Source organism: Nyctereutes procyonoides, unplaced genomic scaffold, assembly GCF_905146905.1.
Source record: "Nyctereutes procyonoides isolate TBG_1078 unplaced genomic scaffold, NYPRO_anot_genome, whole genome shotgun sequence".
Taxonomy (NCBI): domain Eukaryota; kingdom Metazoa; phylum Chordata; class Mammalia; order Carnivora; family Canidae; genus Nyctereutes; species Nyctereutes procyonoides.
In genome coordinates, this window is record NW_026575145.1 from 3,858,146 (window position 1) to 3,883,969 (window position 25,824).

At 34.1% G+C, this 25,824-nt stretch overlaps 1 protein-coding gene across 6 annotated transcripts in view; it reads right to left on the reverse strand.

The window, feature by feature from the left end:
* The window catches only part of TOGARAM1 (TOG array regulator of axonemal microtubules 1), a 75,929-nt gene that overhangs the window by 33,317 nt on the left and 16,788 nt on the right, over window positions 1-25,824 (reverse strand). For 2 of the 6 annotated variants that reach the window (XM_055309088.1, XM_055309093.1), the window contains exons 2-9: window positions 24,013-24,169; window positions 22,505-22,639; window positions 15,975-16,280; window positions 14,579-14,841; window positions 11,770-12,002; window positions 8,982-9,079; window positions 4,555-4,707; window positions 99-197 (exon numbers count right to left, since the gene is read on the reverse strand). In XM_055309088.1, coding sequence (XP_055165063.1) covers window positions 99-197; window positions 4,555-4,707; window positions 8,982-9,079; window positions 11,770-12,002; window positions 14,579-14,841; window positions 15,975-16,280; window positions 22,505-22,639; window positions 24,013-24,169 — 1,444 coding nt within the window. The remainder of the gene's footprint in view (window positions 1-98; window positions 198-4,554; window positions 4,708-8,981; window positions 9,080-11,769; window positions 12,003-14,578; window positions 14,842-15,974; window positions 16,281-22,504; window positions 22,640-24,012; window positions 24,170-25,824) is intronic. The other 4 variants (XM_055309089.1, XM_055309091.1, XM_055309090.1 and 1 more) reach the window with 4 other exon arrangements.

The following is a 25,824-nucleotide window of genomic DNA, read 5'->3' on the forward strand; positions in this document are numbered from 1 at the left end:
ATCAACACTTGAATCACACTCTTCTCTGTTTTTAATGATATCCTTTGCTTATGTGCGGAGAACACATATGATTAACAAGCTAAATAACTTGGAAATACCTTTTCCAACAACAACTACTGAGTCTTCTGGGAAGGTATTTGTGGATGTGAAGTCAAAACTGGGAATTTGCTGTAAATTTGATGATGACCCTGTAAATGCTAAAAAAAAAAAACAAAAAAAAAACCCCAACATTTAAAAATTGTTATTATATAGTATTTTAGGATGTTGTAACATGTCCTTTAAAACAGAAATTTTATTTCATATACAAATTCTACAATTTATTTGTTCACACTTATTTAGTAATTCAATAAATATTTGAAATTAGAGGGGATCCCTGGGTGGCTCAGTGGTTTAGTGCCTGCCTTTGGCCCAGGATGTGATCCTGGAGTCCTGGGATTGAGACCCATGTCAGGCTCCCAGCAAGGAGCCTGCTTCTCCCTCTGCCTCTTTATGTCTATCATGAATAAATAAGTAAGATCTCTTTAAAAATAAAAAAAAATTAAAAAAAAAAAAGAAATTAGAATACCTCGTATGGACTAGGCAGTAGAGAAAAAAGAAATCTTTCCCCTAAGGAGTTTACACATGCCAAAGTTAAGAATGAAAAATGTACATAATAATCACAGAATGATAACTGAGCAACAAAAGGGTAACCGTAACCATGAAGGAAAGCCTCTGACTTCTGAAAACAGACCAAGTCAATCTCACAGCAATCTGTACTTTTCTAGTAAAAAGTACAGATTAACTTTCTCCTCAGTTTGTGATTATTTATTTAATTATTCTACTACTAGACTGTAAGCTCTATGGAGATAGGGCCCATTTCTGGTTTTGATTATCATTCTTTTCCAGAGCCTCTTAGTAGGGCATATAGTATGTATTCAATAAATATGTTAGATGAATGTTACAGGACGAAAAAAAAAAAAGCAAAATATAATTAAATTAGGGTCAACAAAAAGAAACCTCAGGTAGCCTCAATGGTGGTCAGCGACAAAGGAAAGTCTACCTAAGTAAATGGAACAATTTGCTCAACATCCATCCGCAAACATAAAGTGTATATACATAGTCTGTCAAGAGATGACTGAATAGGGATCCCTGGGTGGCGCAGTGGTTTGGTGCCTGCCTTTGGCCCAGGGCGCGATCCTGGAGACCCGGGATCGAATCCCACGTCGGGCTCCCGGTGCATGGGGAGCCTGCTTCTCCCTCTGCCTATGTCTCTGCCTCTCTCTCTGTGTGTGACTATCATAAATAAATTAAAAAATTTAAAAAAAAAGAGATGACTGAATAATTAGACAAACCTCATGAGGAAATATATAAAGAACATGTAATCTTTAAGTAGTTTAATTTCATTTATCACAGAAGCTGATATAACTAGTCATTTTAAATGTTACTTCTATTTTTTACACTTTATTTTCTTGTAAACAAAGAAAATCTGAAAGAACGTTGCTCATTGAGTCTCAATTCTAAAATACAAAGAAAAAATAAGCTTAAAAGACTCATGACGTATAAACTACTTTTATATAACTTTTTTGTTACTTCTATCTCATTCATCCAAATAGAGAAAAAGAGAATATTAATTTATAACAGCTAGTTTACTAACACTCCAAGCAACCATCACTAATCATTTCTCAAGTCATTAACTAGGGCTCTACATTTGTATGTAGAAAATGGGCAGGTTCAAAGGAACAACCAGCAGAGGAGTGGAATGGGAAGAAGTGGTTCTGAAAGCTAATCAATCCTTTTTTTTTTTAAAGATTTTAATTATTTATTCATTAGAGACAGAGAGAGAGAGAGAGAGAGAGAGAGAGAAAGGCAGAGACACAGGCAGAGGGAGAAGCAGGCTCCATGCAGGAGCCCAATGTAGGACTCAATCCTGGGACTCCAGGACCACGCCCTGGGCCAAAGGCAGGTGCTAAACTGCTGAGCCACCCAGATATCCCCAAGCTAATCAATCCTAAAACTGTCTGGGGTTTCTTGCAAAATGAATCCATTCGCATATACCATCCATTGCTGATATTTCTTTCAGAAGTTGTTTTATTCCCTTTAGCACTGCACTCAAAATTCATTTTAACCTGATTATTCAAGGATGCAATGTTTGAATGACTGTATCCAAGGCTACATTGTTAGTTTGGGTTGGCTCATCACCATTTCATTCATTTAACATGTGACAACAGACACCATTACATGCAAAGCCTAACAGGAATATAAAGAAGACCATATCTTTACTTCTAATTTATACTATTATACTATTAATATTTTTAATTTATATTATTTATACTATTATTTGAACTTAAACTATGATAAAACTGTCTTAGCTATCCTAAAAATATCTTAGAAGTACCTAAACTAAAAAAAAAAAAAAAAAGAAGTACCTAAACTGCAGCTGTCACATAATATATTACTCTGAAAATTAGTAACATTAATTTACTGTAGGTTAGAAGACAGAAATGTAAAATTAAGTACTTTAGGCCAGTTAAGTGGGAAAGCTTTCTGAAGAAATGGATTTCAAGCCAGTATCCTAAAGCCCACATGATGTGAACCATTAAGATTGGAAACTGTATTTAGGCCAACCGCACATGCTAACTAAGAAAACTTCTAGTATTAAGAATGCCAGAGCACGGTGAATGAAAAGAGGAGTGAAAGAAAGTTAAGCTGAGGCAAGATCACTAAGGGTTTTAAAAATTATGCCACAGAGCACAAAATTTATTCTGTGGGAATTGGGAACTACTCAAGTAGTTCCATATTGAGAATGGAGATGGTAACTATATTTCAAAAAGCTAATTCTGGAAGGGTATGCAGTATGGAGTAAAAAATGGATAAAATAAGAGGCAAGATATCTTAACAGAAGGCTATTGCAATTAACCAGGAAAGAAGTAATGAAGGCGCAGATTAAACAGAACTGGCAGAAAAATAAAAAATAAAAAAATAAACAGAACTGGCAGGATGGGTCATTGCCTGAACTTGGAGAGTAAGGAGAAGTAGACAAAGATGACTCTAAAGTTGTAAGTCCCCATAACTGGGAAAATGGTAATGCTACTAATAAAAATGAAAACAAAGGAAGAAGAGCAGGCCTGGAAAGGAAGGTAAGTTTGGTTTTTAAACATGTTCATTCTTATTGACCAGACAGATATAGTAGGTATTTGGTTTAGAATCGGAAGTGTGAGTGTGAAGCAATTTTCTGGAGTAGAAATAACTGCTGGTCAAAAGATATAAATATTACTATGGTTCAAAAAAAAGGGTACACTAGTAGTAAATGAACATATTTAGCAATTATTTCAAAATAGTTTTTAAAAAAAGAAAATTAAGGGGATCCCTGGGTGGCTCAGTGGTTTAGTGCCTGCCTTCGGCCCAGGACGTGATCCTGGTGTCCCGGGATCAAGTCCCATGTCGGGCTCCCTGCATGGAGACTGCTTCTCCCTCTGCCTATGTCTCTGCTTTTCTCTCTCTCTCTCTCTTGAATAAATAAATAAAATCTTTAAAAAAAAAAGAAAATTAAAAAATTATATGTTAGGGTATGAGTTATACCCTCTTTACATGAGAAATAAAATATGTATATAAATAGGAAAAGAACTTTGTCATTCTCTTTTGTAAAAACAATAAGAGAAGAAACCTTCCACAAAGAACAGATACTAAATTATATCATGGATAAAACTTTAAAATTTTACAAAAAAAAAAAAAAGAAAGAAAGAAAATCATCCCAGCAACTTCCCTTTACTCAATTTATTTCCACAAAAAATACATGTGTCCTAAAATGTCTGACTGCCTACACATATATACATGACTTCAGATGATCAGAAATAATAAAGTTGACCTATTACACTCATAATTGCTACATATAAGAAAATGACAGTTCCTTACAGTTACTAGATTAAATACTTAAATACAGTGACTTCTAATTACACTGTTTAGATATTTATAGCCTTTAAAATAACTTCCTCTTTACCCTAAGGGTAAGTTTTAAAAATGTAGCTATAATAGGATCTCTGAAAAAATGGACAGAGCAGTCACAGAAGAGTTAATTGCTACACTAAATTTAAAGAAAAAAAAAGAATGTAAATTATTAATAATGGTTAGTGATAATAAAGAAACCTTCCCAGGTTCTACCACAGGAAAACTATATTTGTGTTTCCACAGTTTTATTCCATGGTTACAATCTAAGTAGGCATCTGGGCTTTATTTATTTACATGATTTTCCTGCCCCATTTTAGTGGTAAAATGTCTTGTAAAACGTGTGTGTGTATAATCTGAGGAGGTAGAGGTCAGAAGAAATTCCCTAGTTTTAATCTTTCAGGTAATCACCCCCTGCTTTGGCTTTTCAGGCCAGTCCATTAACCAATACATGAACCTGTATGTTCTATTTGACAAAATTATTGAAGCAATGACACATCAGCAGAAGGGTAAGAAAAATCTCAAAACTGAGAAATCTCAGTTTATTGGCATGCTTAGTGAGATACTCTGAGACATTTAATTCAGGATTTAGAGACATTCAATCTTAAAAATTAACCTGTGAAATTTACTAACCTTTTGTATGTTTATAGTATCTTGGGTGTTCCTTATTTTGTATTTTGAAAACACTAGGTGAAATGTCATGGGACCTATCATCTTCAAAATCACCACATCCAAACCCATAGTTCATACGTTGACCAATTATGCTTACATTGGATGTTGTAATCCCTATAAAATAAAATACATTAAAATATTTATGTATGTATGTAAATATTTGAAAAATGATTCAGGTAATATTACAGATAGGTGCATATCTCCCTTCTAAATCTACCTTGCCTTATAAACTTTTAAAGAGGTCAGTGACATAATCTTAGAAATTATAACATTATAGTAACTTAAAGTTTTATTTTAAATTTTGTTATACCTTTTACTAGCAGTTAAGAACATTTTTATTATTAGCTATATCTAAGACATTTTATAAAACAGGCTTTAAAATTGCAATGAAATACAAAATTCAGTGTTTGGAAGAGATAATCAAATATAAATATATTTAAAATGATAGGCACTTAATGTTTAAATGACATATGAAACTTTAGAGCAAAAAGAAAAATTTATAAATCTAGAATTTTTAAACTCTATCCTGAGAGATATTCCAATTCTCTATTTCCTCCCACTCTTGTGTAATGGGTCTATAGCGGTCTAGCTGGTGAAGGAGTATACTATACAATGACTGAGGTCAGAATCTAGAATCATGCCTCCTGGCTTTAAATTATAGCGTTTCCACTTAAACTGCTGAGAGAACCTGGGCAAGACACTTAATTTTATTTGTAAAATGGGGATGATATATTACCTCTTTCAGAATCACTGTGAGGATTAAGTGAAGAAAATACATGTAAAGGCCTCGCATAGTGTCTAGCATACTGTAAATACCCATGTAAATGTTATATTCCTAACTAAAAATAAAAGAAATCAGGGCACGTGAGTGGTTTAATCAGTTAAGCATCCAACTCCTGATTTTGATTCAGGTCATGATCTCAGGCTGTTGAGACTGAGCCCTGCATCAGGCTCCATAATCAGCAGGAATGTGCTTGAGATTCTTTCTCTCTCTCTGCCCCCCTGCCCATCGCCCAAAATAAATAAATCTTTAAAAAAAAAATAAAAACCCTAACGTGAGCTTCCTTTTAACAACATAATAAATTTTAATCTTCATTTGAATGTTTCAACTGACTACCCTATACCAATACTTTGAAGCTATTAAAACCACAAAATATCTACCTACTAAATGGAAAATCCTACATGATATACATTTAAGTCACCATCTATTTACATATATATAGCTCCTACAAATAGCATTACTTAATAATGACAAAATGAGCAAAATTTGTTCTTAATATTATTATTTTTTTTTTAATAAAAATAGGATCGTTGGGAGAAGGGGTGGCTGGTGGCAGCTGGGCAACAGAGGATTGTAGAGTAAAAGGCACTGAGTCAGTTCAAAGAGGGTCAAAAAATACCTAGTGTTAAATGATAGCTTTTGGGAGTAACATATCTATACACTCTTCTTAGTTTTGATAGTTAATTCGTAAAGGTAGCCTCATAAAGATACTGGCTTTGGGTGCAAATGCTTTCTGTTAATAATTGGTATTATTAATCCGATACTACAGGAAAAAAGTTTAGATAACATAATTCAGGAGATTTACCTATATAAATTACTTATAGCACATTTATCTGTGTTCTATAACTAGGTAGTGGTGGATTAGATGTGGAAATATTATTGGAAATGATGATATAAATTTTGATGACAAATTCAATTTATAGTTTTTACATAACTATTTTTTATTTTGTTTTCATATAGTCTTTATTCTAAGCATTACCATTTTTATGATTTGCCAATTAAATGATAAATTTGTAGGAATCATATGCTTACTGAAAACAAAACCCTGTTTTGTTTATGTAAACTCAAGTTTATAAAGTCGTAAACCATTAGCAACTTTACATTTTGTAAATGTAAACTCAAGTTTATAAAATCGTAAACCATTAGCAACTTTACATTTTGAGGGCATAATTAAATTTAACCAAGAATATTTCATAGTGAACTCAACAGTAAGTTTCCAAAACTTGATCTTAGAAATACTTATTTGTTAAAAACACAGATTTCTAATTCTGAAGATCGATTCATTAGTTGTGAGTTCCCAGAATCTGTGTTATAAGTATCCCTGGTGATTCCTAGGACTAGGCAAGTTTGAGTAATACTAAATATTAGACAAGTTTGGCAAACACTAAATACTATATATAGAAGTATGTACTGGCTTAAGAACTTTTTCACACTTCACTAAAACAAGTGACTTACTAGGACAGGGCAAAACTCAAATCTAAGTTTTCTAAATCTATTCTTTTCTAATTCCAAAGATATTCTTCCAATAAAAGGCTCCACTTTTGTAAACAAGACACAGCCTACCATAACTTATATATTTATAAAGTTATTAATAATTTACTATAATAATCAGGCTTTTAAAAGGATTAAAGAGGGATCCCTGGGTGGCGCAGCAGTGTGGCGCCTGTCTTTGGCCCGGGGCGCGATCCTGGAGACCCAGGATCGAATCCCACATCGGGCTCCCGGTGCACGGAGCCTGCTTCTCCCTCTGCCTGTGTCTCTGCCTCTCTCTCTCTCTCTCTCTCTCTGTGACTATAAGTAAATAAAAAAAAAAATAAAAAAAATAAAAAAAATAAAAAAATAAAAGGATTAAAGAATAAGCTTATATGTTATGTGTCTTCTCCTGTAAGAGAATACCAAATGTTCACTATGCATTGGGTGCTTATACTTATATGTTTATTACCCCTTCTCACAGTTTACATTACCAAATGAGGGAACTGAGTTTCAAAGCAGTTAAATAACTTGCTCAGCTCATGAATATGGCCATTGGGATTCTAGCTGGGGTGTTTCAGACTCCAAAGCACATATACACTGTCTTCCTGTGCCTAGATTAACTAACTCTTTGTGGAACAATAGGTTTGTGGAAGCCAATATATTAGGCATGCATGGTTGAATGAAACATTCATGATTATGAAGGCACTTGGTAGGTAATAAGAGGTAAATAATCTCTGGGAATCTGAGAGTCGAAAATAGTAAAATAATGGTAATATCACTATAAAGATGTCAGTGCAAAATATAATGATATCACAAAAGAGATAATAATCAATTTTGTTTGTGAATGGGAAAGGTTTCCAGAGAAAGCAACTGAACTGTTTTTACAGCTTAATCAAGTGTGTGTGGATTCCAGATTTCACCCTGAAGAAATGATACGTGCAAGTGCAAAAAGAGAGGAAACAGTACTTAAAATGGTCTGATTTAACTGGAATACAAAAATGCAAAGAAGGAACTAAAATATGAGGCTGGAGGGGTAGACGAGGACAGATCAAAGAAGAATGTCCAAAAAAAAAAAAAAAGAATGTCCTAAGTAAATTAAGGCTGGACAACACAGTCTGACTTGCATTGTGGGGAATGGATTATAGGGAATGAAACTGAAGCTGGAGAAAAATCTTAGGAAGCTAGGAAGGTAAGAAACGAGTAAAAGTGATAGTGGAGATTAAAAAGAGGAGATGAAATTAAGACATACTTAGGAGCAAGAAATTAAAAAACTTAATAGACAATTAAATACATACATATATATATATATATATATATATATATATATATTTTAGAGACGAAATTATAATGTAAGGTAGAGTAGCCTTAAAGTCATTAGGACTTTTATACTGAGATGTGAAAATAAATTCCAATTTGTTATATAATTCACTCATAATCCAATACAGTTTTACCAATCATAAAGAAGAATCACACAGTTCCCATCCTAAATAGATCAGAATCCAAATATTTTCCAATAACTAAGTCTATTCTTTTTTACATTTTTAAAATTTAAATTCAATTTGCCAACATATAGTATAACACCCAGTGCTCATCCCATCAAGTGCCTTCCTCAGTGCCTATCACCCAGTTACCCCATCCATCCCCCCACCCATAACTAAATCTATTTTCTGAAAAATTCTATATGTTACAGACTTCACGAAATTCTTAACAAGATACAAATGAACTTAACTACTAGTTAAGTGTTGTTTTTAAAACAAATTGTCTTTTGTGATGCCTAGTGGCTTCCAAACTATGCTGCATATTAGAATCATCCTGAGGGTTTTCAAAACTCTGGCAGCCAGGTCACATTCCATATCAATTAAACCAAAATGTCCAGATGGAAAAGCCAGAGATAGGTACACCTATGGGCTTAAAGGGGGATCCATTATTTAGGTAAATATTTTTACTTCCAAGAACAATACAATACTTATTCTTGCTTTTTGGCAAGTATAAGGCCTTTTAAGGAGTTGAAAAGATGATTAGTCTTAACTGGTAACTACAAAAATTCTACATCTGAAATGTATTTTTTTTTTTTTACCATTTTTGCTATTAATCATACTGTTTATAAATCACATTTTAAAAAGTTATAAAATACCTGCAGTGAGGCTTTGGTCTATTTCAGAGTTTTTATTCTTTGCAGAAGAAAGTCTTGTTGGACAAGGTTTTTTTCCAAATGTTGGAAATATATCTGACCTAGAATGAAACAAAGTAATTTTAATAAGCATTTAAGGCCTAAAGCTAATTCAACATTCTTATATAGTAAGGCAAGAGCATTATGAAAAACTATAGCTAAAAATATTTATTGGTATTCCTAGTTCACTTTTTGAACTCTCAACCATTTAACATATAAGCAATTCTTAATTATTCATGAGAGGATTGCCAAAGGCAGGGAAGATTCTCCAACTTGTACTTTATAATCTTTTGTTGGGTCCAAATAAAAAAAACAAAACAAAAAACTGATCCAAAGAAAGTTCATTCTGAAACTAAAGCAAATGATTCCTATGTATCTACTATACTATCTTTCCTTATAGGTAATAATGCAAAAAAAGAGACTTGACTACACTATATATTAGAGATAAGCAACAAGTAGGTTGATTAGCAAATGCCACTTTCTTCCTGGATTATTCTTTTAAACTTTCCTGACATTATAAAGACCTAAAGGCTTTTTTTTCCCCCCACAAAGAAAGCAACTGAAGAATGTTAAATCTGAATGTAAAGAAACTTTTAAATTAATTAAGCATTGTAATATCAAAAAGACAGTGATGGATATTACAAAGAGATTTTACAAAGGAGTATATTTCTTAGTAGGTGGGTAAGCATATTTGTTAATTGGCCTAGTGAGAAGTCAGTGCTAAATATTTTTAAAGAATAATTTCTCAGGGATCCCTAGGGTGACTCAGCAGTTTAGCGCCTGCCTTGGGCCCAGGGCATGATCCTGGAGTGCCGGGATTGAGTCCCACATCGGGATTGAGTCCCACATCGGGCTCCCTGCATGGAGCCTGCTTCTCCCTCTGCCTGTGTCTCTTATGAATAAATTAAATCTTAAAAAAAAAAAAAGGAATAATTTCTCTAGAATTGATGACAGGTTTTTAGTCAATTTACATTTATACTATGTATCTGACTTGAATGAAAGAAAATACTTTAATCTCTAGAAAAGTGATTCTCAAGAGTTTTTCCTTTCCAACCTACTTAAAGATGAAAGCTCCACATGAGGTAGTACTAGCTTTCTTTGCCATGATTTGTAAGGCAAGATGCAAGCTGGATAAGAATAGCTGTTTTAAATCTATTAAATTTAATGTGGAAATATGAAATTCATTAAAGGTAATTTGGTCCAGAAATGAAGGTATATTGAACTCTTTCTTACAGAGTTCAGTATCTAAGGGAATAATTCCATGAAACAACATAGGGAATAGCAAATTCTAAATATTATAGTATAAAATGAACTTTTCTACCCAGCTGGGTTCCAAATTATTTATAGGACCTTACAGCTGTAGGAGTATTTAACATAAAATTTCACATTCATAGAAGATAAAGGAAGGACTTTAGGTCTAAAAGATAAATACCTATTTCAAATGTCTGGTAACTAAACATAAATGTAGTCACTTCACTAGCCCATGTAGCTGTTCCAAATAAATTTTGTAAATATACTGCATTATTTTACCCAGGTAATTACAACAAAGTAATTTCCAGTAAGAAAACTTTCCAACTGTAAAATAAGCTGCTACTTAAGTTAAAAATGTAGAGATTGGTTCAGGATAAAATCAAAGGAAAATAAAGTTAAAAAGACTGACAACAACAAAATAAAAATAAGACTAGACTGACAACAACAAATATAAACAAGGATGTGAAACAACTGGAACTCTCATACTTTGCTAGTGAGAGTATAAAATTGCACAAGTATTCTGGAAAACTGTTCAGCAGTTATTTAAAAAGATAAATTCTATGACCTAACAATTCTACTCTTAGGTTTTTGTCCAAAATAAAGAAGGAAGATATTCCCCAAAATCCTAGAATAGAGTTACAGAAATTCTCAGAAATCAAGGTGGGATCACTGTTTAAGACTTAGAGGTCACTGAGGTAATCTGGAAAAGTTTGGTGAACTGCTATACTAAAAATTCTTTGTCAGTTGTGGGGCAGTCAAAACTCTAATTTGAGAACTGCAATAAAGAGGCTTCTGGGAAAGCTGCAAAAGCTATGGCATGGAATCCTAACCTTCTAACAGAAAATGTAACAACAAAATGTAAGAAATAGCGAGGTAATAGCTGGGTAGAGCTTATCTAACCAATTACAGGAAATTGGTGCTGAGTTTTCAATGAAAGCAGTAATATCAGGTATAGCTTTACTGCAAAAGATTCAATGATCCAGAACAGAGCTAAAGAACTCAGAATATTGGGCAGCCCCGGAGGCGTAGCGGTTTAGCGCCGCCTGCAGCCCAGGGCGTGATCCTGGAGACCTTGGATCGAGTGCCACGTCAGGCTCTCTGCATGGAGCCTGCTTCTCCCTCTGCCTCTCTCTCTGCCTGTGTCTCTGCCTCTCTCTCTCTCTCTGTGTCTCTATGAATAAATAAATAAAATCTTAAAAAAAAAAGTCAGAATATTAGGGTAAATCTTAGGCAGGAGAACAAATAGGGCTTGGGGAATATGGGCTTATATTATTGTAGGTGCTCTAAGTTGCACTAAAGGTTGTGTTCTCTCTCTCCATCTGTCCCAAGCGAAAGCCATGCAAGACAGTATCTGTAAATTTTTCCACTGTCTTTTAAATGTACTTCAACATTTTAAAACCTAGAATATACATAGTTTTAAAGTTTTTTTCCAATATGATATTAGGGGTCAGACTACAAATTAAAGATTGGCATTCATTTAACATGTCAAAAAATAAAATACATTATTCTCTTCCCCTGGGGAGTTGTAGACAGAGAAGAAGTCAATGATTCTTGGCTGTAAACTCCACTTTCACTGTAAGAGCTGATGTTTGGAGAGGAAGATCGAGATGGTGAGTCCATAATCAAGTCGAGCTTAATTGCTGAATCAGGGCTTTCAAGATCAGAAGTACTGCCACTCAGTTTTGCTCTTTTCTTAGCTGCACTATTACGAAGGGACCTAAGAGAGCTCTGCATCTAAGAAAAAAATAAAAACAATTAACTTTACAAAACATTTATGCGAGTAAAAGTTATCCTTAGATTTTAAATTCCATTCACTATACCTAGCTAGCCATTCTCCAATCTGGTACTAACAAGATGGATATTAACATATTTGTACAGAGTAAAGATACATATTTTATAAACAACCAATTTATAAACAAGACTGTAAGCGCCTTTAAGAAGAAGGATCTTAAGCTATTATTCACCATGGTATTTCCAGCACTGAGAACAATGACTAATATAATAAAATTATTTAGTAAAGGACTCATTGAATCAGATGGTAGACATCAGAGTTGAAGTTAGTGAGGTCTCGCTAATCTTAGGGCATTGGTGTATGGATGGTGGCCATTTAAAAATTCTGTGAAAAGTAATCAGCTTTATAAAATTTGAAGTTTAGGGGATCCCTGGGTGGCGCAGCGGTTTAGCGCCTGCCTTTGGCCCAGGGCGCGATCCTGGAGACCCGGGATCGAATCCCACGTCGGGCTCCCGGTGCATGGAGCCTGCTTCTCCCTCTGCCTGTGTCTCTGCCTCTCTCTCTCTCATTCTATGTGACTATCATAAATAAATAAAAATTTATAAATAAATAAATAAATAAATAAATAAATAAATAAATAAATAAATAAATAAATAAATAAAATTTGAAGTTTATATCAAGTTTGTCATTGTTAGAGTTCTGAGAACAACAGATGGCTGTATATGACTTATGAAGCCAAGTATTTCTAGAGATGTAGAGTAGAAATTGCCATTGCAAACAAATATATTAAAAGTCGGGAATGGAACCTTGAATGAATTAAGGAAATCTGTGCCACCTGGATGGCTTAGTGGTTGAGTGGCTGCCTTTGTCTCAGGTTGTGATCCTGGGGTCCTGGGATTGAGTCCTACGTGGGGCTCCCTGCAGGGAGCCTACTTCTCCCTCTGGCTATGTCTCTGCCTCTCTCTGTGTCTCTCATGAATAAATACATAAAATCTTAAAAAAAAAAATTAAGGAACCCAGAAATACATAAACTGTATTTCACTTACATTTTGATGGTTGATTCAACTATATGGTCACTTCCCTAGTAAATCCCTGGAAGGTTGAACATTTAAAAATAGTACTATCCTCCTATATTTACCAATAATTATATAAAAGAAATTACCCTTTCAATTATTCACTAAAGAAAAAGGGTTATTTTTAAGATATCATACAAATAACGCAAAAATACATAGCATCAGATGAAATTTATGAGTTATGAAGGAAAATGTCTCTTCTAGAACTTTCTTCCCTTTAAATGAATTCTCTTCCTAGTACCAGTGGAATAAAACTAGGAGTCGAGGGGAAAGGAAAGATTTTACACGCAGTCAGAAGTGGGAATGACTAATTAATTCATTAAGAACCAATTTTGGTACACCAGCTTAATGTTAAAGAAATGTCCTTAAAATGAATATGCATTAATACTAATTTTATTAAGCAAACTATCAGTATATGATGCTTACATCTTAAAAACAGGCAAAACTAAAACCACAAAATATCATTGTGTTCAGTTTACATATTTAATATAAAACACTTTTTTAAACCTGACATCAGGCAGACTAATAGGATAAAAAGAAAGCATCTATGGAAATAGTGCATATAGTAGTAGTAACATAGTAACCATATTCCTTCTCTGACATAATTAGTATGTACAGAGTTGTCATATTGGCAATGGATTTTTATAGTATAAATGAAGTAACTGAGAATTCAAAGATGAGTATATAGTATTTCAGTTTCATAAAGATAAACTTGTACGTATACAAAACAGACATACTCAGGAATGTTCAGCATTGTTTCCAATAGCAAAGAATTAGGAATAAGCCAAAATAAATTATGGTTATAAAATAAATATCAAAATATTAATATATTAAAAGTACAAAAACACATAAAACACAAGTTAATGGTGACAGTGGTTGCTTCCAGTGGAGAAGGGGGAGTAACTAGATTGGGAAGGAACTATGTTAGGTTTCATTTATTTAAAAATAGAAAATATGGCAGCCTAGGTGGCTCAGCGGTTTAGCGCCGCCTTTGGCCCAGGACATGATCCTGGAAATCCAGGATTGAGTCCCATGTCGGGCTCCTTGCATGGAGCCTGCTTCTTCCTCTGCCTGTTTCTCTGCACCTCTCTCTCTCTCCGTGTGTGTGTCTCTCATGAATAAATAAAATCTTAAAAAATAAAACTAAAAAGAGGAAACAAATATGCAAATTGTTCATTTGGGAGGAATTAGTGTATGAATATATTGCTGTATTACTCATACTTTTAACTTAAAAAGAAATAGTATATGCATAGAAGAAATACTGAAAGGAAACACATTAGATTGTTAATGGCAAATTATTCTGGGTAGTGGGATTTGGTATGATTAGTTTTCTTCCTAATACTTCACTATAGTTTCTGCATTTTCTATAAGGATCATGCAATATTTTTATAAAAAAACATGTTATGGAATTAAAAAGTACTTGATTTTTCCTTAAATAGAAGCTATTATATTATAGAAAATTACAAGCATTGAAAAATTATTAAAAATTATTATTTGGCTCTAACCTCTTCTTGATCCAAATCTTTATCTTTGATATCTAATTCTGAAAGATCAATTGTAAGACTATCTTTTTCACTCTTCCAAAAATCATCAGGCTCTTTCTTTTTGGGTCCAACTGTGCTTAAGTCAGCTTTATCAGGCAAAAGGCTGATTCCTCTTGGTATGGGAGGGACAGGTTTGGTTCCATTTAGGCCTCGTCGGGAAGATGGTGATCTCACCAAGGCAGGTGTAAGCTGAACTGGAGAAAGTTTTTCTTGAGAATTTTCTCCTGCATGAAAAAATATATTTTACTTACTTTTTTTTAATTTCAGGGAAGTGGGAGTTATAATTACAAGTGTTTGGAATACAGTGTTTTTAAATTTAAAAAAAATATCTTTTATTAGACTATTAAAATGAGATCAAAGTATCAGTGTCACCTAGCAACTAAAACAAAAATGAGTCATCAGAAATTCATATTAAATATAAGAAGTTAAATTTCTATTTTTATAGACATTGTCATAACCAGTATTTGTATGGTAAAGTCCACAAGTAAGCCAGAAGGACTATTCTCCTGGCTTCATTTAATTATGTAAGCAACATGTGAATGACTATTATATGCAAAGTAGTAATGCTGGGCACACAGGAGAACAAACTGAATAAACTCTCAGCTTTCAATACAATATTTGATCTTGTAGGAAAGACAAACATAGGAAGAAATTAATGGAGGAAATGAGGTTTAGTGCTAAGAAAAAGGGATATAACTGACTAACCATGCAACAAATTGACCTAATGGTAATGTTATAAACTGGAACACCAGTGTTACAGCGTAGTTTAAAGGTGGAACATTTCATCTAAGAGGATGGGGATAAGAAAGTATGTGGGATACAAGGGCTGCTTTTAATAGACTTTTTATTTTGAGATTTATCTGTCTTGAATAAATTTAAATGCTAATTTCAATATTTTGGAGAGGGCTCTTGGTAAGAAAATAATATTTTAGTTAACAAATAATAGAAAACCCTTTAAAATAAATTTAACATACACTAAAATTCAAAAAAAAAAGTAGAATAAATGGATACTAAACATTAATTATAATAATTATATGAATGACATTTTATATTTCTAAAGCTAAAATTGTTACTTAGGCTCTCAGGCTGTTCACATTCGTGTTCATTACAAAGCATTATTAGTTGCCTAATTCTGAAAAAGGATTTTGAAGTATAAAATTAAGAAAAGAAATAACAACTTCATTTGCATTTTATATTATATGTTTGATCTTTTTAACATACTATTAAATATTTTCCTAGATGCTTATTAATTCAGAGAAATAAAATGCAGTTTACTAGCTTTCAAAGATCAAACAACCTAACTCCAAAGCAATAATTCAAAAACACAAATAAATTTCAATAAAGTATTAATTTTTACCATCAGTTCTACCTGGAGGGTCAGATGATTTTTGGCTGACAAGCTTTTTCTGTGGACTTGGCTTTGGTAGTCCTTCAAAGCTTTTAAGAGGCCAGGAATTAGAGAAGTTTACGGAATTATCCTGAGACTTCTTTGGAGATACGGTAAGAGATGTGTGCTTTGGACTAGTTCGAGGTGATGAGAGAGGATAGGATGGAAGGATGAAGCCTCCTGGACTTGGATTTAGACCAGAGTGTGATGAAGTACGTTCTGTTTGGCCACCAAATGTCTGCTGTGTCTTAGGGGCAAAATTGAGGCTTGCATACACTGTAAAAAACCAGAAGAGAATATGTTATTTATGTATATATACCTAAGAGTTTAAATTGTTTTTGTTTTTTTAAAAGATTTATTTACTCATGAGAGAAAGAGAAAGAGGCAGAGACATAGGCAAAGAGAGAAGCAGGCTTCTCTTGGGAAGCCCGATGTGGGACCCGATACCAGGACTCTGGGATCATCACCTGAGCCTCAGGCAGATGCTCAACCATTGAGCCACCCAGGTGCCCCTGTTTTTGCTTTTTATGTTCAGGTTTTTATCCCATCTGGTGTTTATTTCTCCTTGTGTAGTATAAGGTAAAGATTCAATTTAACTTTTTCTGTATAGATAGTATAATTTTCCCAGTCCCGTGTTTTGATTTTATTTTTTAAGATTTTATTTATTTATTCATGAGAGACACAGAAAGAGGCAGAAACATAGGCAGAGGGAGAAGAAGGTTCCCTGCAGGGAGCCTGATACGGGCCTCGATCCTAGGACCCCAGGATTATGACCTGAGGTAAAGGACCCTGGGATCATGATCTGAGCTAAAGGCATATGCTCAACCACTAAGCTACCCAGGCATCCCCCAGTGCCATGTTTTAAACTGTTCTTTTATCTATAAAGCTCCCCCCAACACACACACGTGTGTATGTATACACACACACTTAGGGGCTTCTTATTGGTTCATAGTCTATCTTGTCTATCCCCACACTAGTATTACAATGTTTTATTTATCATGATTCTATCCAACAGGATTGGGTGTCCTTCTATTTTTTTAATCTTCTTTAACTTATTTTGGCAATTCTTGGCCTTCTATTCTTTTATATGTATTTCAGGGTCAGCCTGCCAGGTCCTATACAAGATCCTGGTTGGGCTTTTTATTATAATGACACTGAATTTAAGATCAATCTAGGAATAACTGCCATTTTCCTGATAGTTAGCCTCCCTGTTTAAAAATGTGGGATCTCCTTTAGTTTATTTAGGTCTTTTTTAAAGTCTCTCAGAAATATATTTTAGTTTTCATAATAAAAGGTATGTAAATATTGTTAGATTTCCATATACTTATTGATTTTGTTGATACTGTAATTTTTCTTAAAAATTGTATTTTCTGAAAGTTACTAGTGTCTAGTAACTTTATTAACCTTATATTCTGGCTTTATATTGGGCTACCTTGCTAAATTGTTTAATATTTTAACAGTTTTCTATATATTCTTTCAGATTTTCTTTGTAGATAATCTAGTAATTTTAATAATATAATTATGGGAGCTAATGCTTATTGAGCACTTTACTATGTTCCAAGTGGTATTCTAAACACTTCATGTATATTAACTAATTTTTTTAGAAAAGTGTATTTTTATTTATTTTTTAAAGATTTTATTTATTCATTAGAGCAAAACAGAGAGAGAGAGCACATGTGTGCACACACACACAGGGGAGGGGCAGAAGGAGAGGGACAAGTAGACTTCCTACTGAGCAGGGAGACAGACCTGGGGCTGGATCTCAGGTCCCAAAATCACGACCTGAGCTGACAGCAGATGCTCAACTAACTGAGTCACCCAGGCACCCTGTGTATTAACTAATGTAATCCTCATGACAACCTTGAGGGTACTATTCTTACCTTTAGATTTAAAGAAAAAATGTAACCGGGATAAGTAAATTACCAAAATCACATACTAGGAAATCATAAAGCTGGGATACAGACCCAGGCACTGTGGCTTCCAAGTTCTCTTAATTACCATATTGTATCACACTTTATTTGAAAGTAATGATAATTTTTGTTTCTTCCTCTACAAATTTTATACTTTTAAGTTTGAGCTAGGCTCTCCCTAGATAGAGAATACAATGACTCCCAAATTTTTAGCATGGATTTTCCTTTGTATCCAGATCTAATAACAAAATGCCACTCAATATCTTCATTAAAGAGACAGCTGTCCCAAACTAACATTTTCAAAACAAAACTCTTGATTTCACAGTCAAATCTACTCTTCTACTAAATTTCCTCTTCTTGGTAAAGGGCAGCTCTATTCTTCAAATTGCTCAGGCCAACAATATTGGACTAATCCTTGATTCTTCTCACAAACTTCACATCTAGTCCATTAATAAATCTTCCTGGTCCTACATTAGCAACACAAGGTGATTACTGAGTTTGAAAACTTCAGTGAATACAGAATAAATGGCGTATTCATATTATATTAGCATACATTATAAACTTAACTATGTTTCCAAACTTTATGGCCACCTTGTATATCAGAACCCACCTAATTCTCATCACTTTCATTGCTTCCTAATGCAAACCATACCATCTCTTATCTTTACAACTGCCATATCCTAACTAGTTTGCTTTGTACCCTGCCTCCATTGCTACCAAACTTATTCTCTATATAGCAACTCTGATCTTCTAAAAAAAATAGTCAAACCATGCTATTTTTTTTTCTCTCCATAACCTCTCATATCTTCCCTTCCCACTCAGGATAAACTCCCAAATACTATATCCTGCAAGGCCCCATGTTATCTTTGAATATTACTCTCCTCATTCCATTGACCTTGCTACTGGCCCAATAAGCCAATATGGTCCTACTTCAGAGCATTTGTACTTTGTTCTCTCTTTCTGGAATGCTCTTTCTCCAGGTATCCATGTAACACACACCCTCACTTCATTTGGGTTTCTGCTTAAACATTTTCAGTTCAAAGAAACTTTCCTTATCACCTTCTGTCCCCTGCCTTATTTTTCTTCACAACAGTCATTTTTTTTCTTATTATTCCTTTGTTTGTTTTGTCCTCTACTAGATTTTGATCTTTAGATTCTAGAACAGTGCCTGCTTCCCAATAAGTACTAGAGGGATTAATAACTAAATGTTCAAAAGGAATGGTAACAGTGAACATTTTTATCTTACTCTTGACTTTAAAGTAAATTCCAGGGGCACCTGGGTGGCTCAGTGGTTGAGTGTCTGCCTTTGGCTCAGGTGGTAACCCTGGGGTCCTGGGATCAAGTCCCACATCAGGCTCTCCCCAGGAGCCCTGCTTCTCCCTCTGCCTATGTCTCTGCCTCTCTGTGTGGCTCTCATGAATAAGCAGAATCTTAAATAAAAATTAATAAAAAAGCTAAGGTTTAAAAAAAATTAAGTGAATTCTAATATTTTAACACTAAATCTAGTTGCTATAGGTATTAAAAGATATTAATCCGGTTAAGAAAGTTATATATAGTTTTGCTATGAATTTGTAATCATGCAGATGTTGAATTTTAACCACATCCAGACACATTTATATGGTTTTCCTCCTTTCTGTGATAGCGTCAAAAATACAGGTGCTGAATCACTATATTGTAAACCTGGAACTAATACTACACTGTATGTTAATGAACTGGAATTTAAATAAAAACTTTTAAAATTGGAAAAAAAATAAACCAAAAACCTCCCAGCATTTCAATTTTAATAAATAAAACCATCTATGTTATTTATTTATTTGTTTATTAAAAAGATTATATTTATGTGTCATGAGAGACACAGAGAGAAAGAGACAGAAACACAGGCAGAGGGAGAAGCAGGCTCCATGCAGGGAGTCTGACGTGGGACTCGATCCCGGGTCTCCAGGATCAGGCCCTGGGCTGAAGGCAGCGCTAAACCACTGAGTCAACCGCGCTGCCCCATCTATGTTATTCAAATGGTAAGTTCTATCCACTGATATTTATGGTAACTACTGACATATTCGGCTTTAATTCTACCACCTTATTTTGTGCTTTCTATTTATTGTGTGTTTTATTACTTTACTTTGATTTTTCTTGATTTTTAAAAAATTATTCCTCAACTAATACAAAAGTCTATTCATAACCATTTATGGTTCCCTTAATTTTTCTTTAATATTTTTTGGGAAGATTTTCAACAACAAAAGGCCTAACTTATATACACTAAAAAAATTTTCTTCTGAAGACTTAAAGAACTACATATAATTATATATCATTTATTTTTAATTCATATACAACATGGTTAGGACTTTTATTTCTACCTAAATCTTATTTGGGTGGGAAAGGGCACTACAGGGGATTTAAGTCACAAGTTGACATGCAGAATAAAAACTTTCAAGTTCCTGATTTGAACTGCAATGCTCTATTAAAAGATTCTGATGCTTCCATGTCAGTGTATCATTATATATTCCTTTTATTAAGAGATTTAAAAATATTTCTTACAAAGAACTCAAATATCAAATCTTTTTATGCACATAAACAGAACCAATAGAATGCCAAAAAATATACTAATATTTTCAATGTTTGGTGTGAATCACTGCAACATTTAAAACTGGCATGGAAGCTTCTGGATGGTTTGGTATCTGGCATCTATACCCAGGTCTCCACAAAAATCCCACGGAGAATATTAGTTGACATGGTATTGGTCCTCATAGATTTTTAATCTACAACCTATTATTAAGTTAAATGCTGACTTTGGAAGAATATGATATCCCTTTAGTAGCCGGTCTTTTTCAGAGAGGTCACAGAAAAGCCAGAGCCTCTGTGAAGTTCTGATTAAACACTGAGAGTGGAGGTAGTTATCAAAGGTAATGAAATAATTTGGGGATATCCTAAAAAGGATGAGACTAAGCAATAGAGAGAATCCTTGCTGCTTCTACTAATAGATAATCCCAAGTCTATCTAGTCAAAATTCAGGAAATATCTGCATCATTAAGAAAGATGAACTGTTTTATAGGGAGTAACACCATAAAGAAAAACTTTATGTCGTCATGTGACCCTCTGTGATGAGTGGAGGACTAAAATGTAAGTGCTATATTAATTAAATCTTCCTTATCGATTTCAAATGAGCATTACTTTTCATTAACAAAGATGGGATACATCCCTATTATTCCAAAAACTTTAATAAAGGATATGCAACAAAAATTAAAATACCGCTAGAAATATTTCATTTGATCTACCTCTAAATAATAACTGATAAAGCTATTAATTAACATAGACATTAAAGAATTCCCTTCAAATCCAAAATTCATATAACTGTCAACCAGCCTGAAGTCCTTCCTTACGTTCTATATCTTAGAGACATATAAGATATCTGAAATGATAGCTAGTCAGGAAGTTATGGTTCCTTACAGGAGATTTAATAAATTCTAAGCAGCCTTAAAAGTTATAACTGCAAAAAAAAAAAAAAAAGTTATAACTGCTAGGGTGCCTGGGTAGCTCAGCTGGTTAAGCATCTGACTCTTGATTTTGGCTCAGGTTGAAAAAGTAGTTTTGTTTTTAGATGGAGGCCCTCATGCCTCCATGCTTAAGATTCTCTCTCTCCCTCCCCTGAAATTTGTACAGGCACACACACTCTCTCTCTCTCAAAAAAAGTTAAAACTGGTATAGAAAATAACTGTCTTTTGCTAACACAGTACTTCTTAATGAATAATGTTTTTAATCAGTTGGTATTAAAATGCTCATCTCCACCATGAGTTTCTATGGGCAGCCTGAGTGGCTCAGCGGCTTAGCACTGCCTTCAGCCCAGGGCATGATCCTGGAGACCCAGGATCGAGTCCCATGTCGGGCTCCTTGCATGGAGCCTGCTTCTCCCTCTGTCTGTGTCTCTGCCTCTCTCCCTCTCTCTGTGTCTCTCATGAATAAATAAATAAAATCTTAAAAAAAATAAAATAAAATAAACTCTCTAATTTTCACCATATTTATATTAAGATTATTATTATTTTTAAAAGATTTTATTTATTTATTCATGAGAGACACAGAGAGGCAGAGACATAGGCAGAGGGAGAAGCAGGCTCCATGCAGGGAGCCTAATGTGGGACTTGATCCTGGGACTCTAGGATCATACCCTGAGCCAAAGGCAGATGCTCAACCACTGAGGCATCCAGTGTCCCTACATTAAGATTATTAAATCTAACATTTTAGGGGAAATTATTTTTAAAAAATTATTAAAATTATTAAAAATACAACATCAGGAAGCCTGGGTGGCTCAGTGGTTGAGCATCTGCCTTTACCTCAGGGTGTGATCCTGAGTCTGGGGATCGAGTCCCGCATCAGGCTCCCTGTGAGGAGCCTGCTTTTCTCTCTGCCTTATGTCTCTGCCTCTCTCTCTCTGTCTCATGAATAAATAAAATCTTAAAAAAAGAAAAAAATACATTGTTTTCTTTTTTGCAATGAATAAAAAAAATTATGTTTCACAAAATAACATGCAAACAACATTTGGAAATCCCACATAATATTCATAAATCATTTATATTCAAATAAAGTTGAAATTTAAACCTTTATCTTGATGATTGTTAGTTGTCCCGAGGTACTGTAAGTCAGAATCCACACTTCCAGTTTTCCCAAATATCTGTGAAAATCCAAGTTGTCCATATTTGCCAGAAACATTTGTCTGATGAGTCCCAGTACTGCCTTTGGAAGGAAGAGAAAAACATAAAAACAAATGTTAACTTTATTTCATAAATACATCCAATTTCAGAAATATTGATTTCATTTGTATAGGAATAACTATAGGAGTAAATTGTACAGTGAACTAGGCAGGCAAGAAAGGGATAGTTTTGCTATTGGCACATCTGATTAGTATCAGGAGTTCAAGAACAGAAGAGAGACCAGAAAAGTACAAAAAAAGGTATACTGAAAGATATATACAAAAAACTTTCTTTCTACGTTTCCTCCTCTTACCAGGGAACATTTCCCCAGATCTGGCTTTTCTTCTCCCCTCCCAACCGAAGTTTGTATTTAAATTCCAGTTAGTTAAAATACAGTATAATATTAGTTTCAGGTATAGAATTTAGTGGTTCGTCACTTATATACAGTACATGGTACTCATCCCAACAAGTGTCCTCCTTAATATCCATCACCTATTTATTTTAAAGATTTTATTTTATTTATTTGAGAGAGGGAGAGAGAGATCACAAGCAGGGGTAAAGGCAAAAGGAGAAGCAGACTCTCCGCTGAGCAGGGAACCTGATGCAGGGCTCGATCTCAGGTGCTACCCCAGGATCATGACCTTTGCCAAAGGCAGACACTTAACTGACTGAACCACCCAGGTACCTCTATACCACATCTTTTTTTTTTTTTTTAATACCACATCTTCTTTATCAATTCATCAGTCAATGGACATTTGGGCTCTTTCCTTAATTTGGCCATTGGTGATAATGCTGCTATAAACATCAGGTGCATGTGTCCTCTGAATCAGTATTTTTATACCTTTGGGTAAATACCTAGCTGTGCAATTACTGGATCATAGGGTAGTTCTATTATAAACTTTCCGCCATAACCCCAGTACCTAGCAGAGTATCTGACATAGAGGAGACACTCAATAAATGTGGATTGTTGATTAAGTAAATATTACCTTACATTACTACTTAAAGGGTTTCAGTGAGAAGCCCTTCCAGGGTCTTAGGAAACAATTATATCAGTGTCCATTCTTACCAGATTTTTTTTTTTTTTTTTTTTTGAGATCAGGTGAGAAAAGAGCATGCACAAGCGAGTGGGGGAGGTGGGGGAGACGGAGAGAGAGAGAGAGAATTCCAAGCAAGCTCCATACTCTGCTGGAGCCCGACACAGGGCTGGATCTCCCAACGCTGAAATCATGACCTGAGCAGAATCAAGAGTGGGCCACTCAATCGATTTAAGCCACCCAGGCCCCCCATTCTTACCAGATCTTTAGCAAATAAACTGTCTACTAGATCATAAATCCTTTGAGCTCTTAAATGAATTATTAAGTTTAGCGAGCTTTAACTTAGTTTCTAACATGTCCATTACCAGCATCTTTTACTTACCAGCAGTACATACAGGAAGAGAATCTGGGTTATAATCCCGGCTATTCTGAAATAAGTTTCTTGACACTCTTTTTCTGCTAAAACATAAATCATCATTGACTGGCATTCCTTGAGAGGGCTTTAATTTTGGAGATGGGATGAAATCATATGCTGAAAACTATAAGAGAATAATAAATTAGCAAATTTGTGTTACATTTACTTGGTAATAAATATGACAGGATAATTTAGACCTAATTGTGAAATTCAGATTAAAAGAAAAATATTAAATTTATCAAGTATACAATAATATAAATAAACATCCACATATATTATGGTGAAATACTAACAGTATTTTTCATTCCATAATAGAAATTCTATAATTTTGCTTCTATTTATTACTTTACCCCAAACTTTTTCTGTACCTACCTTCCTAAAGTACACATCTGGCAGCTAGGAAGGAAAGAATGTAAATGACAGAATTAAAAAACAACTTGAATAGAGCAAAGAATATTTCTGATTTAGCAGCATAGACTGTCACACTAGGCCATCCTTGAGCATTACACAGTAAATGCCAACTAAAGGTCATTGAACCAGTAAGCACCCCACTCTACTAGTCTTACTGTGGCAAATTCAGTAGCCATATTCTATAGCCCAAATAAAAATGTATACATGGTAACCCATGTCACAGTTCCCTTAGGAGATTTTCTTATAATAGATCTTTTAGTTAAAACCAAGTGTCTGATCCTTTTATATATCTAGAATTTTACAGCATCCAAATTTTTTTTTCACATGCCCCTTTTGAAGGTATAAAACTGCCAGGATAGAATTTTGAAGTTAAAGAACAATCATAGTTAAAGAACTAAATGAGAGATGATTCAAGTGTTCAGAATTCTTCACCAATGATGACCTCAATTGTTCTGGATCACTTCATATTCAATATGGCTATAGCATATTTTAAAAACTGAGTGAACAGGGGTGCCTGGCAGGCCCAGTCAGAAGAGCATGTGACTCTTGACCTTGGGGTTGTGAGTTTGAGCCCCATTTTGGGTGTAGAAATTACTTAAAAATAAATAATCTTAAAAACTAAAAAAAAAAAAAAAACATTTTTTGAGTGAATAGAAATTATATTTATTATCTGTATATTTATTTGGAGCTTATACACAATCAAATCTAGACAAGTGGTAAACTATAAGCTTTTTCATTATGCTTCTTTGCAAACTTTGCCAAGTATCAAGTAACAATGAAAAACAATAAAATTAAAAAATATGTCTATTTGAAAACTTCTTAGCTACTTGACTCTTACAAGATATGAACTACTAAATCCTCAGATAACTTGTTACACTTCAACAAATTCTGTGAAAAACCAATTAACATCTTCAAAAATTAACCCAGAAAATACCAAAGAAAAATAAATAATGCCCCAAATGAAAAAAGGACTTTACTTTCTCAAAGTATTTCTAGGACTGATTATACAGTAGTTTGTATTAAATAGAATAAAAATTAACCAATCACAACAACTTTTGATTAGCTACATTAAAAGAAGACATATTAACCCAGTTAAAATAGTGAGTAATCCAGAATAATTCTATAGTATGGAATACATTTGGTTTTTTTTTGTTTTTTTTTGTTTTTAAGGTAGGCTCCACATGCCCAGCATGGAGCCCAACACAGGACAGGGCCTGAACTCATGACTCTAAGATCAAGACCTGAGCTAAGATCAAGTCGACACTTAACAGACTAGACTGAGCCACCCAGGCACCCCTGGAATACATTTTATTTTAGATTTTCTCTGTCATTAATTTCTGCTTAAAGGACAGAACATTAGTGTGTATG